This window comes from Brienomyrus brachyistius, chromosome 3 (assembly GCF_023856365.1).
Source record: "Brienomyrus brachyistius isolate T26 chromosome 3, BBRACH_0.4, whole genome shotgun sequence".
NCBI lineage: Eukaryota > Metazoa > Chordata > Actinopteri > Osteoglossiformes > Mormyridae > Brienomyrus > Brienomyrus brachyistius.
The window spans coordinates 29,113,744-29,141,356 of NC_064535.1; the positions used below are offsets into that span (position 1 = coordinate 29,113,744).

A 27,613-nucleotide genomic window follows, 5' to 3' on the forward strand; every position below is an offset into this window, starting at 1 on the left:
TATTCTCCTTTATCTTATCTTTCCAAAGCACCTTCTCTACTACGGATAACAGCATTTGCAGTACCTAAGCTTTTCACACTCCTCTTTATTAATTTTTTGTTATCACTTGGGGTCAAACAAACAAAAGAATTTTTAAAATATAGATGCAATTAGCGAATGAAATGAATATACTGCCTATTTCCTTCCAGTGACATGTTGGATTACAACGAGTTTGCTGAGTTGAGGCCTTGGGGGCCTTGATGCTACAGAGAAGCAGAGTTCAGGATAATAAAAAGATATAAACCACACAGCACACTATCTGGGAGGGGGGGGGGGTCAAGTGGACATAGCCTCAAACAAGACGATTCCTGTAAATGACCCTGACAGAAACTGACTTGGGAAGTTTAATGTGGTAGGGAGTGAATGTGTGTGTGTTTGTAAGCACTTATGTGGGAATGTGAGTATATGCAGCTTAATGTATTGAGTTTGGTTCTCAGTCACAAACTGTGATGCTGCACAGTCGGAAAGTTGCACTCGCAACCACAACCACCAGCCACAAATCAGTCGAAGACACTGCACCTCCTGACTTTATGATGGAAATGTGGGGAGAGTCGGCCGCATGCTCAGACCCCCCCTTAGCCAGATTGCTGTCCGCACGCAGATACTGTATGTGGTCTGGCCAGAAGCTTTGCCCAAGTTTCACCACAACAGTCAGGTGAAACAAACATGTTGCCTGATGTCACTCGTACAAACACACTCACACACACCAGGTCATATCTGTCGTACCCTCTGTCCTACCTCTGTACAAGGTGCCAGCACGTTCCGTGGCCCCATCCTGGGTTTTGGTCCTCATTGGTGACAGAGAACCCCGCCTTTACCCCATTCCCAGAACCAGAAGCCCTCCGGCTGGCATATCCGTGCAGACGAAAGGAAAGAACGAGCGGGAGTGACACGGGGAGGGGGGGGGGGGACCGTCACCAGTCACGGCAGACCAAAGCAGAAGTGAGAGCCGGGGCAGCTCCAGCAGCCTGAGGGGGTGGGAGGAGCCTGAGCTGGCGTCATGGCCCGTCAAGGCCTGCCCAGCGCCGGTCCCACGCACTACATTCCCGGCCCATAAACAAAGAAGGGGTCCATTGAAGCCCGCCCAGGCGATCCGGGAAGTAGATGCTGCTGGCGAGGAACAAGGATGGCCACAGTACCCCCCCCCCCACCGCCCCCACCCCGTTCATGTTTCTTTATCTCTACAGGAAATGCCTCCTAGATGGCAAAAGGACGGAGAGGTCGGGGTTGTGGTCCCACAGGGGACTGTCAATGACACATGCGAGCAACATGTGGGTTTATCCTTTTTCAGGGGCAGGGCAATGAACTGGGAACAGATAGCAAACCATAATGCGCCCCTGGAATGAATGCGACATCCATGCAAAAGAAATAAAAACTCATCTTCAGCATCTGGTCAGACTCTCTCCAAACCAAAGACTCATTCCAATTCAAAGGATTTGAAATACCAAGGCCAAAAGCTGAATATTAATTGACTTTGTTGCTTGGCAGACTCCTTTCAAACAGCGCAACAGAACTACTTTACATTTTATTCCTTTGTCCAGCCAGACAGACGTCTTCCATACTCGTTTACTCAGTCCGGGGTCAAGGTGATCCTGGAGCCCATCTTAGGAATCACATGCAGGGACCCCCGGGACAGGACACCAGCCAATCACGGTGCAGACACACACAATCAATCATATATTACCCCCGAGGAATGGGGACAGTGTGTGGCTAGCTGGTTCAAATCCGGGGGTCAAAAGAGCGATTTCACCAACAGGTCCTTGATCAAGGCTCTCTTTGTTCCAGGAATTGACTGATCCTGCCTTGTCGATCTGGATAAGTGTCTGCTCAATAACTGAAATGTAATTCATCTGACTGCAGGATGAAACACACACGAAGATGGAGAGGAAAGATGCAAACTCCACCTACACGGAGCCTGGGGTGGGATTCAAACCCATTGAACCACCATGTTGCCTGGTTACAGACAGGCTGCTATCACACTTTTAACCTAAACAGGGCCAGTAAAATATGCAGAGCAGACAGAAGTAAACAGCGTCACAGGTTGGTTTCTGTATCATGTACAGCCAGGCATCTCAATGAAACAAATCAAGTACATTTTTAAAGCAGCAACAACTCTCCAGTGATGTAAACTAACAATAGCCTTGAATGAGTTTCACAACCACAACACCCCCTGCTGTTCAGTCTGTGCACGCACATTTAGACAGTGCAATGAAACAGACAATTTAAAAAAAACTTTCCGTTATCAGGATCATTTCAGGTTTAAATAACAACGAAAAAAAGCAATTTGCTTCTTTTCCTCTCATTGAAACTTTTAAGTGCTCTTCCGGAGAGGTGCGTGGGTAATTTCTGGCCTGATATACCAAAATAAACACTTGGGGAAAAAAAAAACCGACAAGATCAGAATGAAAAAATGAAGTCTGCATTTATGAAAGGCGTGAAGCTGACTTCTCTTCAGGGTGCTCAGGATTCAAGGACCTTCTTTCACTTCAGCAGAAACACCTCACGCACAATGCACCAGGAACCAAAAAACACACATATAAAGCACAAACAATAGCCATTTCAGAGACAAACTAATAATTGTTTCTTTGTCTTTTTATGGAAGCAGGGGAGTATGTGTGTACTGCAGGATTGTCAAACTGTACGCAAGGTTCTCTTCTGAATCATTATCAGATTCTGCGTGATAAGGAAGGTACGAGCTTGTGTATAATTTGCTGCAGTGTCACCTATCCTGGTCACGGCAGTTCATGAGGAAGTAGCAAACGCCTATCACATATCACATAGCACGTCTATCACGCGCACATGTATACTGCACACAAGAAGCGGGAAGTGGGCATGCTTTGCTCTGTGCAAGTTACCACTGTCTGGATTAACCAAGAAAAAAAAGTCTGCTTTCAAGTTCAAGTTATGGGAATCAATTTCAGAAGCTTCAGCTCGTGGCTAAAGGACTTGCTCCCCCCAAGCCCCATAGGGAAGATATATTTTGTATCTTTAGTTAACAAGAAATACTCGTAAAAAAAACACAGAAGTACTGCTGACATTTGCTTTACAGTATCAGCTAAATGGCTAAAACTTCCCAGCCTCTATCCACTGCAGATCTGACTCGTAGGCCTAAGCCCCTGCGCCTGTGGTCGGAAAACCCCAGCCCCAGTGGGACGGCCGCTTATCTGAAGTTCCTTCACCCCCAGCTCCATGGGCTGTGCACACACACACACACAACCACACACACACACACACACACACACACACAGTCATCTATTTGTGAATCTCAATGGAGAGCAAAATAGGGTAGGTGAACAAAAGCATTCCAATGAGCTTGTACTTGTGTAAACGGATAATAAAGGATCATTTCACACAGACACAGATACATACACACATGTATTTTATTTACACACTCAAACACACACACACACACACACACACACACACACACACACACACACACACACACACACACACACACGCACCTGTACTCAAACCTTTGTGGGCACCGTCCATTCATTTATAAGGGAAAATCCAAAATCTGAAAATACCCAGTATTAACCTTAACCATAAGTAACCAAACAAAATACAGGACTTCGGCATTTTTAGTTTTTGATTGCATCACAGATCTTTGTGGGGACCTGGAAAATGGTCCCCATAATGTCAAAATAACAGCTCTTTATTATATTACGGGGAACATATGGTCCCCACAATGTAACACACACATAATCCACACACACACAATTTATTACACAGAGACACAAGCACACACAAACCAGCTTCACTTCCTAGATTCACCCAATTGTAGACTTTTAGACTGCAGAGAGAGAACAGGAGACCCACAGGACATCCAAAGACAGTTGGGGAGCGCACTAGCACCTTGCACAGAGGTACTTGGGGCAAACTCCAGACACACACAGAGCTACATTCACAACCCGCTGGGTCACCGTGTTGCCCAGTTACAGCCAGGTGGGCAGCAACCACGCTCACTTAGTTGTAACGTGGTCGCTAAAATATCCTGAGCAAATAAGTGCAAATGATTTTTCATATCAGTACACTGCTGTGTAATGGAGTAATAGAGGAGTTTTGCATCCATTCAAAATCCAGTGTGTTCGGGTTTAAAAGGACATGAACAGATTGTGCAAATTGACTCAGAATGGTGCATTATTGCTCCCGGCAGCATCAGAATATCATTTGAATAATTTAAGAAACAGTTTCTGTATCTGTTCAGAAAACATCTCGTATGAATAATCGAAATAGTCAGATCTGAAGACTGTGATTCCTGTCTGTGACTGACAGTCTTTCAGTTTGATAAGGGGAGTCCGTGTGTCATCTACACATAAGCATGCTTGTACTAACAGAGAGAACGGAGCTTCCATAATCCGATTGTGTGTCGATGTCAGGATGAAGTTCCTGCTCTTGGTGCATCTTCAGACCACAAGTGGTTAATCCATGTAAGGAAGAGAAAAGGTCACTGTGATTCATGACTTGATCAGGTGTGACCATGTGCACTGGGCTTTGGGTGGAAACTGCAACAGGAACATCGGTGGTGAGCCAGCAGGACACTTGAGCTCGTTATCAGTGCAGGTGTTTCACCATTTAGGGCCTCAAAACCCTTGGCATGGAGAGGAAACCATCAGTTATCAGAAAAGGAAGATTTACAAATGCCTACATGTATTTCCAGAGGTCAGCTTCCCTTTCTCTCTCTCTCTCTCCCTCTCTCTCTCTCTCTCACTCAAACACATTTGTATTTATATCTATGTGGGGACTTTCTATTCATTTCTATGGCCGAAATCCTAATTCCAACAATGGCAACCATAACCCCTACCCAGCCCTAACCATAACCATAAGTAACCAAACAAAATACAAGGCATTTTTTGTTTTTTTGATTGCATTCACAGATTTTTATAAAATGGTTTCCACAAAGACAAAATAACAGGTTTTTCTCACAACATGGGGGCAATTAGTCTTCACGATGTAATATATACATAACCTACACACACAGACACACACAGACGCACACACACAGACACACACGCACACCGCTATACCAATTCCAAAGGAGGATAGATCTCCTGATTACCTGCCACTAAGTGGACAAACAAAAAATACAAAATAATAGCACTTTAAGCTGCCCACATTGTTAGTGGGGCTGCCATCACTGTCAGAGCCAATGACAACCAAGGGTTTGTCACAGGGCCCATAAAGGCCACAACAAGAAACATCAGAGAACACCAGCACCCGCACTGGTAAACAAGGACGCGAAAGTCACATGTGCTCCGCTCCGCTCTACCTGTTAAGCGTCACCAGACTCCTGAAGAGACCTGCAGACTGCCATCAAGCATTCTGATGCTTCAAGGTCAAGTGTTTAAAAATGATATATGGAGAGAGAAATGCCATTGTGTCAGTTTTATGGAGGAGACGGTGAGAGAGGGAACGTCCATCGCTTCTGATCCATCAGCCTCGTCTAGAGACTGGTAATAGAAGAGGTATCTGCAGATCGAACAGCTCTGTCGGGTATATTGAGCGATGGGGGGCATTACTGCTGTTTGCAAAACAAAAGCTGATGAATGCAGTGTGCAGACGCTTCAGTGTAGAGCCCCAGGAAGCAGACGTTTTCTCCAGTCGCAATATGCTGCCTGCGTAGCTCCTCAATCTCGCCCTGCGACATCGAACAGGAAAGCCACCTCTGTGATAAACACTGCTCCCTTTCTGTCTAAAGCTGGGTACGCACCAAGTTGACAGTGAAAGGCTGGCACTGGCCAACACTGAAGACTAGCACTGGATCAGCTCCTCTTGGCTCTGCTCAGGTCCTGTCAATCCTGGAAATTAGCACTCAAATACACCAGCACAACTACAGGCGATGGTTGACATACAGCCCAGTTCACGGAGCTCAGATTCACCGATTAAAACAGCACCCATGGTGACCAACAGTCTCTGATCTTGATACACCAGAGCAAACAGACAGTCGCTGACTTTCACTAATGGCTTCCAATGGCTGGTAATAATCTATCTGGTGTTTTGGGCCTTAAACAAAACAGAGGAAGAAATGGGGACTGTTTTGCATCACATTATTTTGGCACCTAGTAGAATTATGCGAACTATTGAGACATAAAGCACATGGCATATGGCGGGTGGGGGGGGGGGGGGCACAGTTCCTCAGTCCGGCACCATAAGCCGCTAATCAAGGACTGTCCTCTGCTAAATAAGAGATGAAGTCAAATGAAGTGCAGTTACATCTCAATGCGGCGGCTCCTCTGCTGGACCGGAGGAGGAAGCGACCTCTGCAGGTGGCGGCTTCCACTGGGACAGGGGTCGCTGTGTCATATGCCGAGAAAACATTTTGATTTCCGCTCCCTGTGCTTAACTACCTCTTTAGCCCCCCCCCCCCACACACACACACACACACTACAGGATCAGGGCAGAATTAATGGGTGAGTTCCCGGCGCTGGTAAATTAATCCAGGATGAAACTTACTCCCACGGACGGGACAGGCGGCATTCAGAAAAACGAGCAGCCCATCTCCAGCTGGCGTGTCCCAGCAAAGGGACTTGGGAGAGGCAAGAGATGAGGGAAAGTAGTCATGTGACCGGAAAGCAGTCAGGTGACCAGAGATTATGATGGCACCTGCACTCACGATGAGCACATCTGGCCTGTGGAGGCAGGCTGGACCTGGCTCAGCCACCATCCATCAATCACATCACATATTACCATGCACACTCTTCAAATCGGGGGAGGGGCCAGCTTTGTCTGGGTCACCACCTTCAATTCCACTGGCTCTAACTGGACAAAATCGATGCATGATTGACAACTCATGGTAATCCCACCCACCGGGGCCTGACATTTCATTTCTCTACCAATAAGCGCTCATCGATTTCTATCTGAAAGAAGCCCAACACTGGAGAGTAATCCATATAACTATTAAAGTATATATGAACCTGTGTACATTATGAATACACTTAAAATCTTTGCCAAACTCATACCCTCAAACACGCATCATATGAAACGTATGATCACAAGCTACAGATAAAACACACGTGATGCACACACTGAGCAGGATGTAGGACACGGGCACGAACCAGGGTACTGTTATGTTGAAAAGGCCGATACAGACACATGAACTCATGCTGAACACATGCTGAACACATGCTGAACACATACACTGAATAGGCGCTGCACACACAGAGACATACAGACCTCTGCGGCTGGCAGCGGCTCTGCGCCGGGAGGGGGACACCAGCTCCCGGACCATCTGGATCACCTGCATCTTTACGGGGCGGCCGGTGCGACTCTCACAGCTTCTGCTAATATCAGTCCCGCCAGATGGCCCCTGGGGCCCCGTCTCGGCCCCCATCGCCCCCCCACCACGTGGCTGGACCCCAAGCAGGAGCCATGTGGAGCCCGAAGATCAAGAACTAGGGGGACGGCCCCCCCACTCTCTTCTTCTCCTCTTCTGGGGGGTCCCCACCCCCCTTGTTTGGGAAAGGTCTCCCTGGCGACAGGAAGCAGGAATCCCAGCGTCTGAAAGCCAAAGAGAAGGAAGGACGGGGCCTGCGGAGGCGGCCGAAGGGGTCGGAGAGCAGCCGATTCAGACGGAGCCCCTCGTCAGCGTGGAAGCCACCCCCTACCCACCCCCCCGCACGCTGGAGCGTCAGTCCACTTGCCCGCGGGGTGCAGACCATCACACGCCAGCGGGGGTTGCTCCCTCAGAGGCCCCGCCCCCCGAGCCTCGTGTGACAGGTGGCAGGGGAAGCACGCCTTGCTCCACATGCAGGATCCATAAGTGTGAGACTTCGAAGCCGGAGTGAGGTCTTCTAGGATGCAGCCAGCGAGTGAATCGCAAGCAGGCGGGCAGTGTGCGCTCGCTCGCTCACTCACTCCCTCTCTCTATCTCTCTCTCTCTCTCTCTCTCTCTGTGTCTTGCTCTCTCGTTCTTTCTTCAAATTAGCGATCAGTGGCTCTGCAGCACCCACCCCTGCCCCCTTCTCACTACTTGCTCAGACTGTCTGTGAAAATTGGGAGGGGGGGGGGTGACAAGGAGTAAAGTCCAGCCAGAGTGTGCTTAGACCACCACCGGCTAGAGGTACTCACTCCACACACTCCATAAAGGCATGCACAGACACACACACTCCATAAAGGCATGCACAGACACACACACTCCATAAAGGCATGCACAGACACACACACTCCATAAAGGCATGCACAGACACACACACTCCATAAAGGCATGCACAGACACACACACTCCATAAAGGCATGCACAGACACACACACTCCATAAAGGCATGCACAGACACACACACTCCATAAAGGCATGCACAGACACACACACTCCATAAAGGCATGCACAGACACACACACTCCATAAAGGCATGCACAGACACACACACTCCATAAAGGCATGCACAGACACACACACTCCATAAAGGCATGCACAGACACACACACTCCATAAAGGCATGCACAGACACACACACTCCATAAAGGCATGCACAGACACACACACACAAGCCACACCTCTTGTCCCACCTTCCTCTTTAAGTCTCTCATAATGGTGCCGCCCCGGTCCACATCACTGGTCTCCTCCTTACCCATCCTGCACTGGGGTTTTCGAACCCAGAGCAGGACACCCCCAAAAGCCCCGGTGTGCTGCCAGTTGTGACAGCATGTTAATCATGACAATAAGGGGACATCAGACTAGAAGAGGGAAAGTGATCGTCGCTCCACCTCCTTCCTGAAGGTTTGACCCAGCTGACCCCAAAACTCTCCAACTGTCTCCAGCGTCCATCTGTCATTAACCAGCCCACCCCTCTAAGCACATATCATCACATGACCACATTCATAATTCCCCTTCCTCTACACAGATTCAGAGTGAGCATAAATCTGCGCAACCTTTAGTGTGTCTTACCCTTGATAACAAATATAGAAGAGATAATGAATGATGAATATGGCTAAAATACCACAAGGTCTTACGGCTCATTAGAGATGCGCATTCCTCACCCTTCGCTGTGGATTTACATGAAAAACAAGCTTCTGTGTCTGAGGTAGGAAATTTGGGGCTGCTATATACCACAATTACCACCCTCACAAAAATATGCTAATTCTTACAAGCTTTCTGTATTAACAGGATGAAAGTGCGTATTCCTCACACAGAGAAGAACTAGATGTGATAATTAACGTACAAGAACATTCCTTGTTGCCCGCATAGATTTTGGGGAGAGGCAGGGCGTAGCCAGAGTCCAGAAGGAACGCTTCAAGGCCTTTGAAACGAGTGAACATGACAATGGAGAGAAAGAGAAAAAAAAGAAAGGGTGATGTGAATGAGATGGAACAAACCAAAAATTTGGAGGGGGGACAAAAAAATCAGATCACCATTTGACCACAAGAAGGAAGAGTACAGAGAAAACAAATACGCTAATGTTGGATTGCAGATGGGTGCAGGACAATACGTCCCAATATTTTATATAGAAATAAGTTTCCACTTTACCCAATTTGTCCCACCATAGAATGCCAACACCCATGACCCCAGGTTAAACATGGGACCATTAGAGAATATGCTTTTTAATAATGTCCACAACATCCCTTCATACAGAGGCTGCCTCTGCTGCTGCCCCCTGTAGGCCATGCTCGGCATTGCACGTCACGCCACTCCCACCAGGTCACGCACTGATTGCCTGATTACCATTCTATTCAGTCTGTCTCCGCTATGGTGCTGCACTGTGACAACTCACACACGCATCAGCAATTGGCTGATCTCAAATGGTTATTTTATAGTCCCATCCACCCACCCCACTCTGCAGCTGATGATGCTGTGAGCGACGTACGGCCAGAGTGAACATGAGAAATGGCAAGATCATATGTGAGTGTTTGGTGCGTCTCCAAAAAAACTGTCATTCAAGCACCTGTGAGCAAATCACATGGAGTTTGGGGGGGGGGGGGGGAGTCAGTCACATGTACAGTCACATGCGGCTAAAGGGTCTCTATATTTTTAATAATGACCCCCCAATAGGAAACTAATGCTGCACGCAGATGCACACACACACAGACACCCATTCCAGCACAAGTTAATTAGTCCCAGTTTAAGTCAACCCAGTGTCTTTAAAGTAGGTAGATATAGTTGGCCTCTGAGCACAAACCCACTCACTGCCGTTACTCGTCATCTGTAATTAGCCTTCGCATTAGCGTACTCTTCATTCCTGCATGCCATGCCTCATTACCGGACATGTCCGAGAGTCAAGGCTCCCCGTCTTCCCATCATACCTGGATGGGAGTTTACCGAAGGTTACCTGTTATGGTGGTGGGCAAGTGGGAAGTTTAAGCCTTGAGACACATAGAGTGGTTGCATTGGAGCAGATGTTATCATCTAGCCAGGCCTGGGGAAAGGCAATGTGGACAGGCTGAGGTTCCACAGTCTGGGCCAGGGAGTCTGCGCCACAAGGGCCCAGGAGGCGAAAGGCGCTGCCAAAAACTGGGCCACACCAAAAACAGACCCAGTGGACTCAGGTGGGCTGTAGCTGGGAGGAGGTGATGCCAAGAAAAAAAAAATGGAGAACAGAAAGTGACGATGAAAACACCCACAATGCAGCAGCACACCCAAACAAAGAGCAACTCAAGAGTGGCATAGAGAAAGGGATACAGGGGAGAGAGGTGTGAGCACACACAAGCTCAAAATAATGACATACACGGGAACACAGGGGCAGAGAGACAGAGACACACAGACAGACAAACAGGGACAGAGACAGAGACACACAGACAGACACACAGGGACAGAGACAGAGACACACAGACAGACACACAGGGGCAGAGACAGAGACACACAGACAGACACACAGGGACAGAGACACACAGACAGACACACAGGGACAGAGACAGAGACACACAGACAGACACACAGGGGCAGAGACACACAGACAGACACACAGGGACAGAGACAGAGACACACAGACAGACACACAGGGGCAGAGACACACAGACAGACACACAGGGACAGAGACAGAGACACACAGACAGACACACAGGGACAGAGACACACAGACAGACACACAGGGACAGAGACAGAGACACACAGACAGACACACAGGGACAGAGACACACAGACAGACACACAGGGACAGAGACAGAGACACACAGACAGACACACAGGGACAGAGACACACAGACAGACACACAGGGGCAGAGACAGAGACACACAGACAGAGACACACAGACAGACACACAGGGACAGAGACACACAGACAGACACACAGGGACAGAGACACACAGACAGACACACAGGGACAGAGACAGAGACACACAGACAGACACACAGGGACAGAGACACACAGACAGACACACAGGGGCAGAGAGACAGAGACACACAGACAGACACACAGGGACAGAGACAGAGACACACAGACAGACACACAGAGACAGAGACACACATACAGACACACAGGGACAGAGACAGAGACACACAGACAGACACACAGGGACAGACACACAGACAGACACACAGACAGACACACAGGGACAGAGACACACAGACAGACACACAGGGACAGAGACAGAGACACACAGACAGACACACAGGGACAGAGACACACAGACAGACACACAGGGGCAGAGACAGAGACACACAGACAGAGACACACAGACAGACACACAGGGACAGAGACACACAGACAGACACACAGGGACAGAGACACACAGACAGACACACAGGGACAGAGACAGAGACACACAGACAGACACACAGGGACAGAGACACACAGACAGACACACAGGGACAGAGACAGAGACACACACAGACAGACACACAGGGACAGAGACAGAGACACACAGACAGACACACAGGGACAGAGACACACAGACAGACACACACATAGACAGACAGACACACACATAGACAGACAGACGGGGTAGAGAAAGACACAGAGACTTACCCTCAAAGCAGAAATGAGATAACAACATAAATCATTTGATAAATCATTAATCATTCCTGAAGGTACGAGAAATAACTGCGAATTTAGACATGCAATCTAACGAGGGCTTGTATAAATAGTGATTTACACAGCCATCATGTCCAATAAATTTACTCCCTTACCTAAAACTGGCCACAGTTGTAGAAGTAAAATATTAATCACACGAAGGAAATGAGATTTGTTACTAACAGCTGTGTTTAAATTTTAAAGACTATAAAATTTTGCTAGGACTACACTTTAAATGTCCCCATCCCATATTGCCACAATCTCATATTCAACCTACAGTTTATCTACCTTATTCATATCCGTGTCTCGCCTGTATTCAGGACTCAGGTACCGATATTACAGAGTGCCGGCTTTGTGTGCAATGCGACCGTCACATTCAAAGGATCAAGCTGGCCACAGGGTTGTCTCTCAGGCCACCTGCTTCCTCGGGCCACACTTGACATGTGAGGTCACCTCTGAGGCCAAGAATCCGAAGATAAAATAAGTCTGTGTCCCAAAAAGCACTGAGATGAGCATTTAACTAATTGAACGGACCAGGACAAGGGGCAATATCACCAAAAGGACACTGACAGAATAATATATAGTCAAGTGTCTACCATTAAATTATCAAACATACATCCATTATTGGAAACGCCAAAGTAAGACCACTATGAGGAATACAGTGGCTGATTGGGCAGCCCGGAGGTGTGAGTGTTGCCCCCGCTTCCTGTGTGGATGTTGCATGTTCTCCCCTAGCTCGTGCCATTTCCCCCCTCAGTCCCAAAGCATATAGTTAGTGAGCTGATGTCTCTTAATTGCCCATAGTGTGTAATCATGTGTGGGACTGCATCTGGCATCCTTTCCAAGGTGCCCCCTGCCTTGTGTCCTGTCTTGCATGGAATAGGCTCCATGTTCACAGTGGCCCTGCGCTAGATAAGCAGTATGGATGGATGGATGGATGAGGATACCTTCCACAAGAGTGAGATGTCTATATAGGCAGTTCTAGGCTGATGTAAGTAATACGCTCCACAAACCCAAAACCCAAAGTCAGATTTACCCCCTCCCCCATACCATTCAAGTCACCTTAAAGCCAAAAACTCATAAGCCAAAAATGTATAAACATTATATAGAAAAAAAGTGGATGGTACAATGTTTAGCACTGTTGCCTCACAGCTCAGGGACCTGGGTCTGTCTCAGCCTTGGCTGTCCATGTGTGGGGTTTGTATGCCTTTCCTATGCAGTCCATCCAGATTCTGCACCCAGTAGTCCTATTCAGGGTCATCTGGAATCCATTCCAGAGGCTATGGGCACAAGGCAGAAAACAACCCTAGATGGGGTGCCAGCCCATTGCAGGGCACAATCACACACCATTTATTCGCACAGGCAATTTGGTAACTCCAAGTAACCTCCACATATTTTGTGACTGTGAGGAAACACTGGAGTACTTGAAGGAAACCCCATGACATCACAGGCACACAGTACATTTACATGCACGGTTAATTTGACCTACGGTTACTCCGCTGTTTAATCGGACTACTGTCCTTGTCCTAGTACACATGCACAGGAGAGAATTCGATTTATTTACCATAGCATGTTTGACTACAATAGGTGACGATTTCAGCTCATTAGTATTGGGCTTTTTCTGGTTGACCTATTACGTCACAGACGGAAAAATAATAAAATTGATAATGATGGATGTGTGGACAAATGAAGTAATACAAGCTGGTCGGAAGAACAAATACAAGATCAGGATGGCGTAAAAAGAAATAAAGTATTTTGTGTAACATGCTATGACAGCACGGTATTGGAAATTTTTCAAATATTGCAAAGTGATTTTGTCATAATAAATGGGGGTATTTATGAAACAAAAAAGGAGTTCAACATAAATTTCTCATGATCCATCTAAGAGTAATTTAAAGAGCAAGGATGAAAATGATTATGATTGTCTCAGAGAACGCATGCAGCGCTCCTGCAGAAGCAGGTAAACATTAAACTGCTTTTCAAACATAAACTAGCTAATCTTGAAAATGAATAATCATTAAAATTGCAAAACTTGCTAGGTTTGTTTTTCCTATGAGAGAGTAAAAATCTTTTAGCGACACTGAAAATCCCTGCGCTATAATATCCATGCCAAACTGAAGGAAGGAAAAAGCCTGATCTTAATCTAGCTGACTAGCTATGTAAGAATTGCATGTGCATAACATGTAATGTTTGTATTAATATTGCACGTCGCCTCGCGTCATTCAGCGCTGGTACCAGTTTTTACAAGAGTGAAAAACCAACACCTTGAAGTACTGTACTTTTGGTACCTTCTTGAAGTACCAAAAGTACGGTACCTGGTGTGGTGGAAAAGCACTATTTAGTTGAACGGTGAATTGGACAGCTTTACAGCACTGTACATCTGTGCTGTATGTCCTGTGCTATGCTCCAGGCTTCTTCTGTATACCAGCTTTTTCTCTTACTTCCAAGGGGGGGGGGGGGACTGTGGGACATGCACAGATCGCCTGGGCCACTTTGAATCCGATTGTATGTACACATGTCACAGAAAACTTCAAGAAATTCAATTTAGTACAATTTCAGTCAGACTAACATGTTTACATGTACTTTAAAAGTCCAGTTTTAGTCAGACTAAAAACACAATAATTAGATTTTCTTAGTGCGCATGTAAATGTACTGACTATGCCACCCCTTCCCCATGTAGTCGTGACATGAAAATAGTCACGACTACCGAAGGCTCCTCATCGACACACTGTTGTTTTGTTAGATTTCAAAGCAGCCACCAACATTTCTAGGTCATTCTAGGGAATCTTCAACACTAATCACTGAGTGAAACAATTTACTCTGCTTCTACATCTGTCTGGCAAGGCTTTTTAACTAAACGGTTCATGAATCCGCATACAGTTCAGCACTAATTATATCACACTCAAATAAAGGAAAACTATTTTAGTCTATGAAGACAAATTATGCAGTAATACACCAGTGTGTAAAAATAACAGTAGCCTGAAACCATGGACAGATGTGTCATAATTCAGCATTTTGTAACCTATTGTAGACTCCTTAATAAATTTGTCTTCAGGGATTACAAGCAGTGTGAAAAAGAAGATTGGTTTACACCACTTGGACTACGACAAATTCTCTGTTATTTGGTCTGGTATATCTAAGTCATGCGTCTATTCTGTGATGTATTGTCTGAATATAACTATTCTCTGCCTGCCTGTGATGTGCTCCACGTTTTTGCTGTATCACATGCCAGTTAGCGTCCAAAAGATAAAAGTCACCAATATAGTGCAGAGAAACACACGCAGCATGATGCTGTCCTACATATATCTTCATTCTGAATGCCCATTTTGAAAAACCCAGCATTAAATATACAGTTACTGGCCAGTTCCCACATTATGGATGTGACATTTAGATTCTTTAAAATCTAATTATTTTAATCACAGTACTTCGTATGCACTTTTAAATGCAGATTCCCAAACAAAATGCCTCAGAAAAGTATCAATGAGTCTTTGGTTGAATACAAACAAATCCTCAAAATTCATTAGATTACTTTGCAAGTTAGAAATATTTTGCATTTTATCACTTTCTGAATTTGATGTCACAGAGACAGACTTTTATGGGAGACTATAAATTTTCTACAAACTCTGAATTTGAGGAAACTGGCACTGCAGATACAAGACCAGTCCTCCAGATTGTAGAAACCACACGCTTGCATGGTTAATTATTATATGAAACGATTGAAATAGTAACTAAATAAATACCAATAATTAAATAATACCCTCTAAACCTGCACTAACATCCTTATTAATGTTTCTTTATATAAATAGAACAACACAATAATCTTAAATTATAAAATACATCAGATATTTCTGTGCATGTACACAACACTTATATACACAGATAATCTTGGGACATTTGGCTACTTCATTAAAAATATTGTAAAGTTATTGGTTTTATTTAAAAAAAATATCACATTAGAAGCAACTAGTGGTTTTAAGTAAAACATTCATTTCAAGTAGTAATAAATTGCAACCCAAAAAAAAAGGCTGTTATAAATTAAAAAGTTCGTTGGCAAGCTGTCTCATTGGGTGCTTTTTAATTAGCAACACCTCTGCAATAACATAAAACCAAACAGTTGTGTTTAGCATTCCTTTGAAAGCTACAATTGCAACAGAACAGAACAGAAATGAATGAATCAGTCAAACAATTGTGGCACTTAACAAACAGAAAACGTCTGTGTGGATGATATGTGCAAATATGTTAAACATTGTTTGTTAATGGACTTTTGTTATGAAACCAATATGTTTACATAATTAAGCAAATGTCCCAAGACTTCGTAACACTGTATGATGCAAAAGGGCTGCAATTTTCTTTAATTTTTGATCAGAGTAGTTATGTGCAGTGAAATATAGACATAAGTGAACATTTTAAAAATAGTTCTTTTCCTGTGCTCACAACTTTTTTTTCCACGGTAACGTTGCCCTTTGCATGGAATTGCCAAGCCATTTGGCAACAATGGAGCGTGAAGCTACTTTCCTTGCTATCTGTTGGTTTTTTTTTTCCTTTTCCCTTCATATACAGACCATCTCCCTCTCTTTATCATTTTTTATTACTCTCCATCCATAATTCCAAAGGCCCAGGTGGCAGCGGGCCAACACGCCGTGATTTCTCCTTCACAAATGACTGGTTTGAACCTGGATTCAGCTAGAGTGAGTGAGAGCCAGAGGTCATTTCTTTGTCACTGTCCTTCCAGCAAGAGGACATTTCAATCCACGGTGACACAAAAATGCATTTAATATAAAAACAGGATCATGGGTTAGGGAGAAAAGCAGCTTTGACTCACAAAGGTTTTTCCTTAATGTAAAAATTTATTTTGTTTTATTAAGTTTTATTATTTTATTGCTTTATTAAAAGCCATTGACTTGTATTTGAGTTCTTTTCACTGTTTTTTTTTAGTTGTTTTATTATCTTCATTTCAAGGATAGACTCCCCCTCGCCCCCCCGCCCACCCCGACAGCCCTGCAGTAGATAGGAAATTGATGGATGGATGAAGGGGTTTCAAGGTCGACCCTGTGGCCTCAAACCTCCAGTACTGTGAGTCAAATTCCTGCCCCCCGGTTCTGTGTGAATGCGTGGAGTTTGAGTGCTTTTCTCCACCTCCACATAGGCTTCCTCTAACCCACACACAGAACCAAGTTTTAGCCTCTGGGCCTCCTCATTGCAAATTGGTGAGAGAACACAGCAAGGATCAAATCCAAGACTACAATGCAGGATACATATTACTTTCGAGGTCACAAAATGTTGGGACGGGGCCACAGGTGCACTGGCCACAGCTGAAAGATGATTGGCCCGCAGAGTGTACCTTCGACTGTCACTCACCAATTCAAAACATATCACTGGTTGGCCCTTCTGCATGAATCATGGCCCCACTAATGCCCCCAGCTCAGTGACCTCTTGCAGCTTAGCAACCATTATTATTAAAACAATCATTAAAAGTCCTGCTACTATGTTTTCAAAATGGAACGTCTGAATTTGTATCAGAAAACCATAGAAAAATAACAATAATGCTGACTCTAATATTTAACCCCCATACTAACCCTAAAAGAAAAAAATCAAAACAAAACAAAAGCTTATGAACAACACTGGACGAGTCTGAGCTGCTTCAAATACTGACCACTGCAGTACTAGTCAAAAATACCCAGAATGCTCTTTGCGGCATAAAATGAATAACAAAATCGACGTCGTTATGCGATTATCATGTCATTCATCACAGCCCACAGCAGAGCTGCTGACTATAGAATAATAAATGAATGATACTAATAAACACACGCTTGTCAATAAAACCCCGCCCGATACATCTACACCTCCGCCTTCAGCTTCTGATGAGCGGGAAATGCACGGTTCCCTCATTTTGCACCATGTGCGAATTTGCACAATGATTGTCCACCTCCGTCACGCAGTAAATCAGCGGGCGTAGGAGTACGCCGTTGATATCTACAGCAGAGCACTCCAAAGTAATATTTATTACCATGGTATAAACTTGGCGAGAGATTATGAGAGTTAAATACCACTATATGTACCCGTTTCCTTCTGGAGAAACAGACTGAGCACCATGGCCGTATGTTAAACGTCCGCCGTAGCGACATTACAAACGTTAGTAATGAGTATTCTTCAGACACATCTCTCTAATCTAGATTCAAGAACACGCGTATTTTCTTTCTGTCTCATTAAAAAAAGCTTAGACAGGCTGGAGCATATCAAACACAGTACCGAATTATGTAAATTAAATTCTAAGTAATTGCTTTCTAATAGGAAATTTTATATATAAACGTAATACATATATATGAAAAGATTAAATGATCCACGTATATGTTAAATCCACGTTTAATATCTGAGTAGTGTAATTGTCACAGACATATTTATGGGTTTTTCTTAATCCATTGAGATATACCCCTTGCTAATGCTTAAAAATGCCACAGTAAATGACTTTTACAATACAAGAATATTTTACTGCCCCACATATCCACCTCTATTTTATTCAGTACAGGCTTTAAGGCCTGCCTTTTAATGTATAACATATTATTAGTTTAATAAAACAACATAGTATTTGATTGTATATTCACTAGATGTAAATGGTAGACAAAACTCATCTGATATTTGATCTACACGTAGAAGCAGGGGTTTGTCCCTTACACCACTAAATCTACTCACTCCAAAATAAACTGATTTAAAGGTTTTATGTATGTATGCACATATGTTAATTTTATCCATCGTACAAACACTTATTCAGTAGTGGATCTCGGGAGGGCTGGAGGCTACCTGAGGCAGCGCAGGGCACAGGGCAGGAGTACACTACACTCCTGGATGGGATGCCAGTCCATCATAGGGCACATACAGATACATGCTCAGACACAGAGAATCACAAACTGGGCAATTCAGGGACATCAATTATCCTACACGCGTGTCTTTGGACTGTGGGTGGAAACCTGCATGACACGTTCATCAACAGACAGAAAAATGGACATGTCACCTATGAACAAAGATATACGTCGATACAGGACAAACAGCACAAAACAGAACATCTTTACACACTTCCAACTGGAATGTATACCCTGATCCTTAATTACTTTATGCAATTAGGGAAATGTCTTTATATTCACATTAGGATATTTATTCAGTTACCACACAGATATGAAACTGTTTATTTTCCATTCATCACGCTCCACCTCCCATTCAGTGACCGTGCGTCCCATAACTGCAGCAGCGGAGCAACACATAAACAAACATTCCGGAATATTCCAGTAACGGCATCTCCATCTGAGCAAGCCAGGGCTGTAAATGGACTGTCATTTTCAAGGTGGAGGAGACCTCACAGCTGCTGTGTCCGTGGGAGATGGTGAGTGATGGAAGGTGGAGAGAGAGATGGAGGGAACTGCTATTAAAAATAGGATGGTTAGTGGAAAATGGATGCCCAGCCTGAACGGAGTGGCCCTTTCAGACCACCCCATAGGCTCCACTTTGCCTATAACGTGCACTCAGGACAGATGCTGGAGCCTTTCATGCAGAGAGGCTCCTTCCACACAGTCCTTAACATTCATATCTGTCATTTCAACCGCACTGCCAATGAAAACTTGATTTTTTCCCATTAATCCAGCCTCGACCCTCTTTCATAACAGAAGGCACACCAGTCAGAAGGCCCAGACTTTTACATGCACTATAACGGTTTCCTAGTGTCAGGTTCATTGTCATGCTATACATAGTTTTAAATATTAATCTCCACCCTCCACCAAAAAATTTCCAAGGGAATGCTGAGCAAAACGCTCAGCCAGCTTTCACAATGGTCACCAACAGTTGCAAACAAGTATGGCCACATCTTAATATGCAGTTATTTAGCTTAAAATTCCAAGAGATATGTAATAAGACAGGGCGGCATGGTGGTGCAGTGGGTAGCACTGTTGCCTCACACCTCTGGGACCCAGGTTCGAGTCTCCGCCGGGGTCACATGTGTGTGGAGTTTGCATGTTCTCCCCATGTCGTCGTGGGGTTTCCTCTGGGTACTCCGGTTTCACCCCACAGTCCAAAAACATGCTGAGGCTAATTGGAGTTGCTAAATTGCCTGTAGGAGTGCATGCGTGAGTGAATGGTGTGCCCTGCAATGGGCTGGCCCCCCATCCTGGGTTGTTCCCTGCCTCGTGCCCATTGCTTCCGGTATAGGCTCCGGACCCCCCGTGAACGAGTAGGATAAGCAGTTTGGAAAATGGATGGATGGATGTAATAAGACAGTAATTTATACATCAAGTAACAGAAAATGTTTTCCATGCTATTTGAGATCAAAGATTGAAGTATGTTTACCCTGTACTTGCCTTTTCAACAACACTGCCAATCAAAGCTCATTTTTTTCCCCATGAATACAGCCTTGTCCCTCTTTTCATAAGAGAAAGTACTTAAGCCCAGACTACTACAATGGCCCAGCTCAGTCTCCACACCAGCTTTCAGTTCCTTCCTGCAAACTGAGCAGAGGGCAACAAGCTCGTCACCCAGGAAATCAGCCAAAGTTCACTTTTGTAAGGGGCTCAGCGCACCCACCCTGCCCAGAGGTACCCATCCGCACTCTGAGTGCTCCATTATCCCCCTAGCAAACAGGCAAGCTTCAGAAGGGGCTGACTGCTCCTCTCAAAACACCCAGACCTGCTTCAGAAAACAAGCAGGGCTTCAGTCAACCTGAGAGCTTAATACATACTCTACAGAAGTCGATGTTAAAGGCTAGAGCTAAGCGTACGGGTGCATCAACACCAGGCCACTAGGTCTGCGAATGACACCTAAATTCTACACCTACTGTATATTATTGGGTCAGCTTTCATCTGTTCATTGCCCGGCCACCTTACAAAGGAAGTGATCCCGGTTCCTATTGTGGTTCGAATGTGACGTTCCTAACCGCGCTGTTGTTCCTACTAGAACAAAGCGAGGACTCGGAACGCCATCATGATTCGCGGCCGCCGCTCTTCTCGTGAAAAACAAGCGAGAAGTGCTTCCCATCTCCAGCACTTCCGCCGCTGCCTATGACTCATACACAGCCAATTAACGTGGCTTGTTATTGCGTAAATCTCCACTCGCTACAGGGGATGGTAATTAGGTAAATTACCTAGATATGTCAATGACAAAGACTGTAGTGTACCACTGTGTTACGCAAGTAACAATTCAATTAACCTCCTTACAAAGACAAAACCATATTAACTCTGTGTGGCTAATAAACACCTGCCAGAAAACCTGTCTGTAGCACACAGCAATTTACAGTGACCTTGCACCCTTAGCCTATATCCAGCCCGAAAACGTTTTTTTTCCCCCAGGCCTTTTTTTAACACACCACCTCTGTGTGTTTTTCTGCTGTAGTGAATTTTTATTTCCAACATAATGTCTTTTTTCCGTGATTTTCACTCGGATGGATGATGGGCATCGGATGGGACTTTTCCCTCTGAAGGTCAATCGGGATGAAACATGACGGTCACACGCAAACACTGCAGATGAGGTCAGTGAGAGGAGCCCCACAGTCACGAATCCACGTTGTGAATTCATGGAATAATTTCAGCAATACAGAGCAAAAGCACCTCCAGAAAGAACTGGAAAAAGTTAGAAATCGTACATCAAGTAACAGCAAACAGTCCAAAGTTCCAGAAACATTTTAGAAAGGTATAAACACTATCCTACAAATTTCTTCTCTACAGGATGTGGATAATGTGAAACAGTGGTTCGGAAATTAAACACTGGTGCAGTTCCTGTACAGGAAAACGGTAACAAATCACGCCTTCATCAGCTACCTGTCTATGGTTGCACAGCAAGCAAGGCCACCCCCGCGCCTCTACGTCCTTGAGTGATGTAATTGCTTCACTGCATCTGTTTTCTGAAACTAACCAGAGGTCCCTACGCCCGACAAACTACCGATAACCGTTTGAGAGTACAGATACCTTTATTTACCCAGGGAACAGCTCACACATTCTCCATGCAGTGCACAATGAAACAAATATTATTAATGTGCAAATAAGAATAGTCGCTTTTCAAAGGAACTGGATTATTTTAATCACAGTACTTCGTATACACATTTAAATGCAGATTCCCAATTAGAAAAGCAGATGCGGACTATGGAGAAAGGCATCCGCATCCACATGAAGGACTGGAAATTTCTGCAAATGAAAAGCTCTACCAAGAATCAATATATTCCTCTCATGTTCAGAATCTCCTGTGTGGCTGTTGTCACATTCTCAAACCACACAGACACACACAGAGCTGGAATCCGCACTGAACACCAATGTTCCATGTTATTAATACAAAGCCAAGCAGCCCTCCCCTGATTTTCCCAGGGTACATAATATTGTTGCATGGATATTATAAAATATGCTGTGACAATAAAAAAAGGTCCATAGCAATAACCGTTCAATGTTGTAATGGTCATCTCAGCACCCCTGTGAAATCCAACCTGAATTTTACAATGTTACAGTGGCCACCAGGCCGCAAGCTGAAATAATTTAAGCGGCACCCACCTCATTACCCCACTCGTGCCATCTTTTATTCATTTACCTGTAGCAATGCACAGAGGGGTTACGTAAATGAAATTACCGAGCTGTTTATATACTACCCAGACTTTCATTATCACTTGGAGCCATAAAGAAACCATGCTGAATAGAAGCGGAGAGAGTCAGCTGCCAGATTTGGAAGCAGCATAAATCCAGGCCAGGTTCATATCCCATCATGCACTGCTCAGCCATGTATCAAGGCCAGGAGGACATGTGCCTCTGACGATGTGAGCGACCGAAACGACCATCCCACCCCCAGCACAATCGTCAATAAGGGTGGCTCTTCTGGCTTGGGAGGTGGCACCAGGTGGTTATGGATAAATTCAGGGAAACTCAGGGTACTCACTCATAGCGGGAGGCTGGAGGCAAGCTGAGGTTCCAAACAGGTGAGGCTTTTCTCCACTAATCCACCCCTGGAGGCCCTCATGACCTGCTGCAGATGAAGAGCCACATGGGTAACTGTTACAGACACACGTGCAGACAGGGGCACGATGCCCAAAAGGCCCTGGCCTGTGTCACATGGTTCACATTCTGCAGGCTGACGGCCAGACGCCACCATGCGGCCGTTTAATCAGTGACCTCTCAGAAGCCAGCAGCCATGGGTAAATAACAGTAATCCGGTGATGAGTGAGGGTATTTTCGTGCAGTGAGAGTAATAATAGTGATTTGATGATTTCCTCACAGATGCACCAGGGCAGGAAATGATGCGCTGTCGTAGGGATGACCCTGTGGTGGCGGCCTGATTGGACACAGTCGAATCGGGCTCCTCGCTAGTGCACCACGCTGGAAAGGTGTAAACAAACAAAAATTCCATATCACCTCATTTCCTTATCACCCCACACGTGAATTTTCCAAATGTGTCTTTGTGAGATTCAGAGCTACCTAATTAAACTGGGCAAATCCACGTTGGTCATTCTGCTTGTTTAAATCCTGCTGTTATGGGCACAGAAATTTGAAAAGCCAAGACCTCTGTCCCAAGTGGTCACCTCCAAACTCTCAAGACCTTCGTCGACGATGGATGATTAGTTGATGCTGATGATGGTGAGGGCCAACAGAGCAGCAGAGGCTGGGGAAACATCACATGATAGGATGATAAACAAAATAAGTCCTGCATCAGCACAGTGTCTCTGCTAATTAAGAAAGATGCCAAGCATGGGGTAGCAGACAATTATTCAGCAGCGTCCTGACAGCCCCTCAGAGAAGAACCCCAGAGGCAGAAGAAGTCTGCTCTCTGTCTTGATTCCACAGCATAATGGGAAGCGTCAACACCCGTGGCCTGCATGAAGAGCAGAGAAGCATGTAGCAGTTCGGTGGAGGCCTCTGTTCCATCTGTTTCAGAAGGTATTACGCTAATAGACCCTCATCTGGATAAACAGACTGGAAAATAGAGCTATGGAAAGATCTCAGCTCTAAACCAAATTATACCATCTGATCCCTGACTAGACCAAGTCAGCAATCACAGTTAATAAAGTTAAGAAGTAAGTAAGAGTCAATTTTCATTGTCCATTACTTATTGAGGTACTGTTCATATGATGCACTTGGAGTCACAGATGTGCTGTTTTGTGATTTATCATTTAAAACTGGCCAACAGCTTGAGGTTAAAAAGTACAATAATTTTTTTCAAATTGTACCTGGGAATAAAAAATGGTTTATTTAAATGGGATGAAGCTTATTTTTTTTTTAGGTTGAAGTAATTTTGGGGGCACAGTGATAATGAGGTTGAATCACAAGCTCTGGTAACCCAGGACACTGAATGAGGATGTTTCTAGCCTTCCTTAGTCTGCAGATTCTGTTATAGCACAGCTTATACTATCATAGCAGACTGCTCAGATACATCTAAAATGTATGTCTGACCCAGCCAGCCCATTTCCCCACAATCCACTCTGGCGTGGTAGTTGATGACTTTCTTGCCCCACCCCAAATATCAAGGGGTCAATCTCAGTACCAAGAACGCAAAGACCAGACTTGCGGTCTTAGCAAGACTGGTCTTGCTAACTTCTCTTCCACGAATGAACTTGGGAGCGCAATGAATGGATAAGATAGTTCAACTAGGATGCCACTGACGTATCCGTGATATTTGGGGTGGAGCAAGATCAACATCCGGGGATTTTCATCATCCTTGTGTACTTCTGTTCTTGGTATTGAAACTGGGGGTATTCCATGAAAGTAGCTAAAGAAAACCAGATTTTCCCAAGAAAAGTCAAACTCAAAGTAGCGCCATCTCCAAACTCATGTCATTCCACTAATGCAATTAAGCTTTAACTAATCAAGGCTCATACAAAACAGACTTGCATAGTCTCACTTAGTGCGCACACCCGAGATATTTAAGAGGCCCGAATGAATATATGAATGATAGATCAATCAAATGAGTCGGAAAACGTGTAAAACGAGAGCAGTGTCTTTTTCCGCCACAGAACAAACGCTGCTGATGGAGCTGTATGAAGAATAGAAAGATGTAATCGCTAAAAAAGGCAATACTGTGGCTATAAATACAGCCAGGGAGTTGGCTTGGCAAAGAATTGCAGACAAACTAAATGTGTAAGTTACGTAAATGTCACAAGTACCTATGACGGTGGTACAGTGGTTTATGCTGTCGCCTTACACTGTGAAAGTTCCTGGTTTGATCCCCATGACCAATGAGGAACAATCTGGGTTAAGTTCACGTGACATTTTTACTGTAGCATATAATGTTATTCTGTATCATTCCATCCCCGTAAAATACTTTCAATCACATTCACGTTAAATGTTCTGCACAAATAACCATATCTTGTCTTTACTTTTTACTAATAAACTTTCAAAGTAGACTGTGACTAAACAAAATATAAAAGTATCTTCCTGTTCATTATTTTAATGGATTTTTTTTTATTTCAGTCATTGCATTTCATGTTTGACCTTTGTAATATGGGTACGCTTTTATTTTAATTATTTTGGAATTAATTAGAATGCTGAGACGTTATGTTTTCCCCATGTCGTTGTGGGGTGTACTCCCCCCACAGTCTGAAGACATGCAGAGGCTAATTGGAGTTGCTAAATTGCCCGTAGGAGTGCATGTGAGAGTGAATGGTGTGTGAATGTGCCCTGTGATGGGCTGGCCCCCCATCCTGGGTTGTTCCCTGCCTCGTGCCCATTGCTTCCGGGATAGGCTCCGGACCCCTGCGACCCAGTAGGATAAGTGGTTTGGAAAATGGATGGATGGTGCACATTGTGATTTACTGTGTGTCAATTTAGCACCCAACAATACCGGAATTAGAATTCGCTGGTGTAAATTTGCATTATGAATCCATTCGGTTCTATTATACTTTTTTAAATAGGAAATTGGAACTTTTCAAATTTCAAATTATCGGTAATGTGTTAATACATTGTGATGTGCGAAACCAATAATAATTAATAGTATACAGAAAATGCCCAGATAAGCCATGCAAGTCACCGATATCAACCAACTTGGTCCGCTCTAGTATGGCTCGCATACATTGCAATGGAAAACCATGAGTTTGCGGTACAGGTTGGGTTCCTGGTGACAATGGAAAAGCTCCAATAATCAACTACACTGTCCACATAAAGATTACATATGCTTAAAAGTCACTCTGCACCTGTGATACATAGTTTACCTTACAACTGATGCCATCACTGCAGCAGATAGAAGTGACTAGGGAGCACAGATGATAAGAATGAGAGAGAGGAGATCTTGTCAACTTAAATTCCACATTGTGGGTTACATTTTTGGTACTGATTTATGCTTAAAGAACATGAATGGAGGCTGGATTATGCCCCAGGACATGCTGTAATAACCTTGGTAGCATTTGTTAACGGTACCTCTTAATGTGTGTGTGTACACATACATACAAATAACTGAATGCGTGCTTCGACTCTACTTTTAATGATGCTAACCTTCCAAGAATATTTCCAAACGCCACAAAAAAAACAAAATATTTCCACAAAAAAACTGCAGGATTTGATGTACACAGTACTACAATAATTGGTTTAATAATAATAATAATTATTATTATAATAATAATAAAAAGGTTTGATCCCTGGAGGCGTTATTGCATTTCATCGGTAGAAAATGTCACGCGTCGGCTGAAACTTCACATTACATTTTAGATATACGACTAAAATATTGCGTTGCATTTGTCACACTGCAAATTGCAGTTATGCAGTGCAGCTGGAACGGAACTAGAGAATGCAACGGTATAACCTATATTTTTAGACCGCAAAACAAAGGTAAACAGACATACTACAAAAAAGACGGGCAAAACCTCACCGGTCCAAAGGATACAATATTATTATGAACGCCCATAAGCCAGATCTACTGTCATTGCACACTTACATTAACATAACATAAAATAACATAAACGTTTTAAAAAAAATAATAAAAAAAAAAAACACATCAAAAGAATTCGATGGCACCAGAGCCAATCGCATTCCTTTAGTCATGTCCCGTGGCCAATCACATAATTCAATAGGTGTCCTTTAGCCAATCGTGTTCCTTGTTGCAAACTAATAGCGTGTCAGTCAATAGTGAGCCAACGGCATTAGGTGGTCGGTGGGCTTGACTGTCGTTAGGCCTCATTGAATAGAAAATATGCGAAAGTTTTCAGGAAGCCCGGGTCTAAATGGAATGTTGTGCAGACACCTAGTATAACAGGAAATTTCTGCAGGTCATTCAGATACATCAGAAAAGAGGGACCGAGGTCGTCCCGCATGTGTAAAGCGACCGCTTCTCTATCATTATATAGAAGAAATGGGGTTGGTTGACTGATGCGCACTAAAAACTTAAGATGAACTTATACATTTAAATATAATTAGGGAAAAAAAGAAAACAAATCGGCATAATTACCTTATTCGAATGCGATAGTATCCGTTTCGTTTACGTCTCTGAAGCCGTTTTCTCGGTCGGAATAATGTTTAAAATGTCCATGTTCATGTACCAGGAAGCCTGCTGCCCATGCAGAAGTAAATAGTGAAACACTTCCCGCACTGGCTGTGGAAACCCCTTCGGGACGCGGTGCGAGTCATCCGACTCCAGGTGGCAATGCGCCGCCACTCGGCATTACCTTCCCGGCCATGTTGAATCCGAAAGCT

General features: G+C 44.4%; 1 protein-coding gene across 6 annotated transcripts in view; it reads right to left on the bottom strand.

Moving 5' to 3' along the window:
* The window catches only part of LOC125738136 (USP6 N-terminal-like protein), a 61,953-nt gene extending 34,340 nt beyond the window's left edge, over window positions 1–27,613 (bottom strand). The window contains exons 1-5 of one of the 6 annotated variants that reach the window (XM_049006810.1): window positions 27,369–27,613; window positions 23,414–23,597; window positions 23,214–23,314; window positions 22,878–22,961; window positions 7,216–10,532 (exon numbers count right to left, since the gene is read on the bottom strand). In XM_049006810.1, coding sequence (XP_048862767.1) covers window positions 7,216–7,372 — 157 coding nt within the window. In that variant the 5' untranslated portion in view covers window positions 7,373–10,532; window positions 22,878–22,961; window positions 23,214–23,314; window positions 23,414–23,597; window positions 27,369–27,613. Of the gene's footprint in view, window positions 1–777; window positions 932–7,215; window positions 10,533–22,877; window positions 22,965–23,213; window positions 23,315–23,413; window positions 23,598–26,792; window positions 26,835–27,368 lie in introns of those variants that run through there. The other 5 variants (XM_049006809.1, XM_049006811.1, XM_049006815.1 and 2 more) reach the window with 5 other exon arrangements.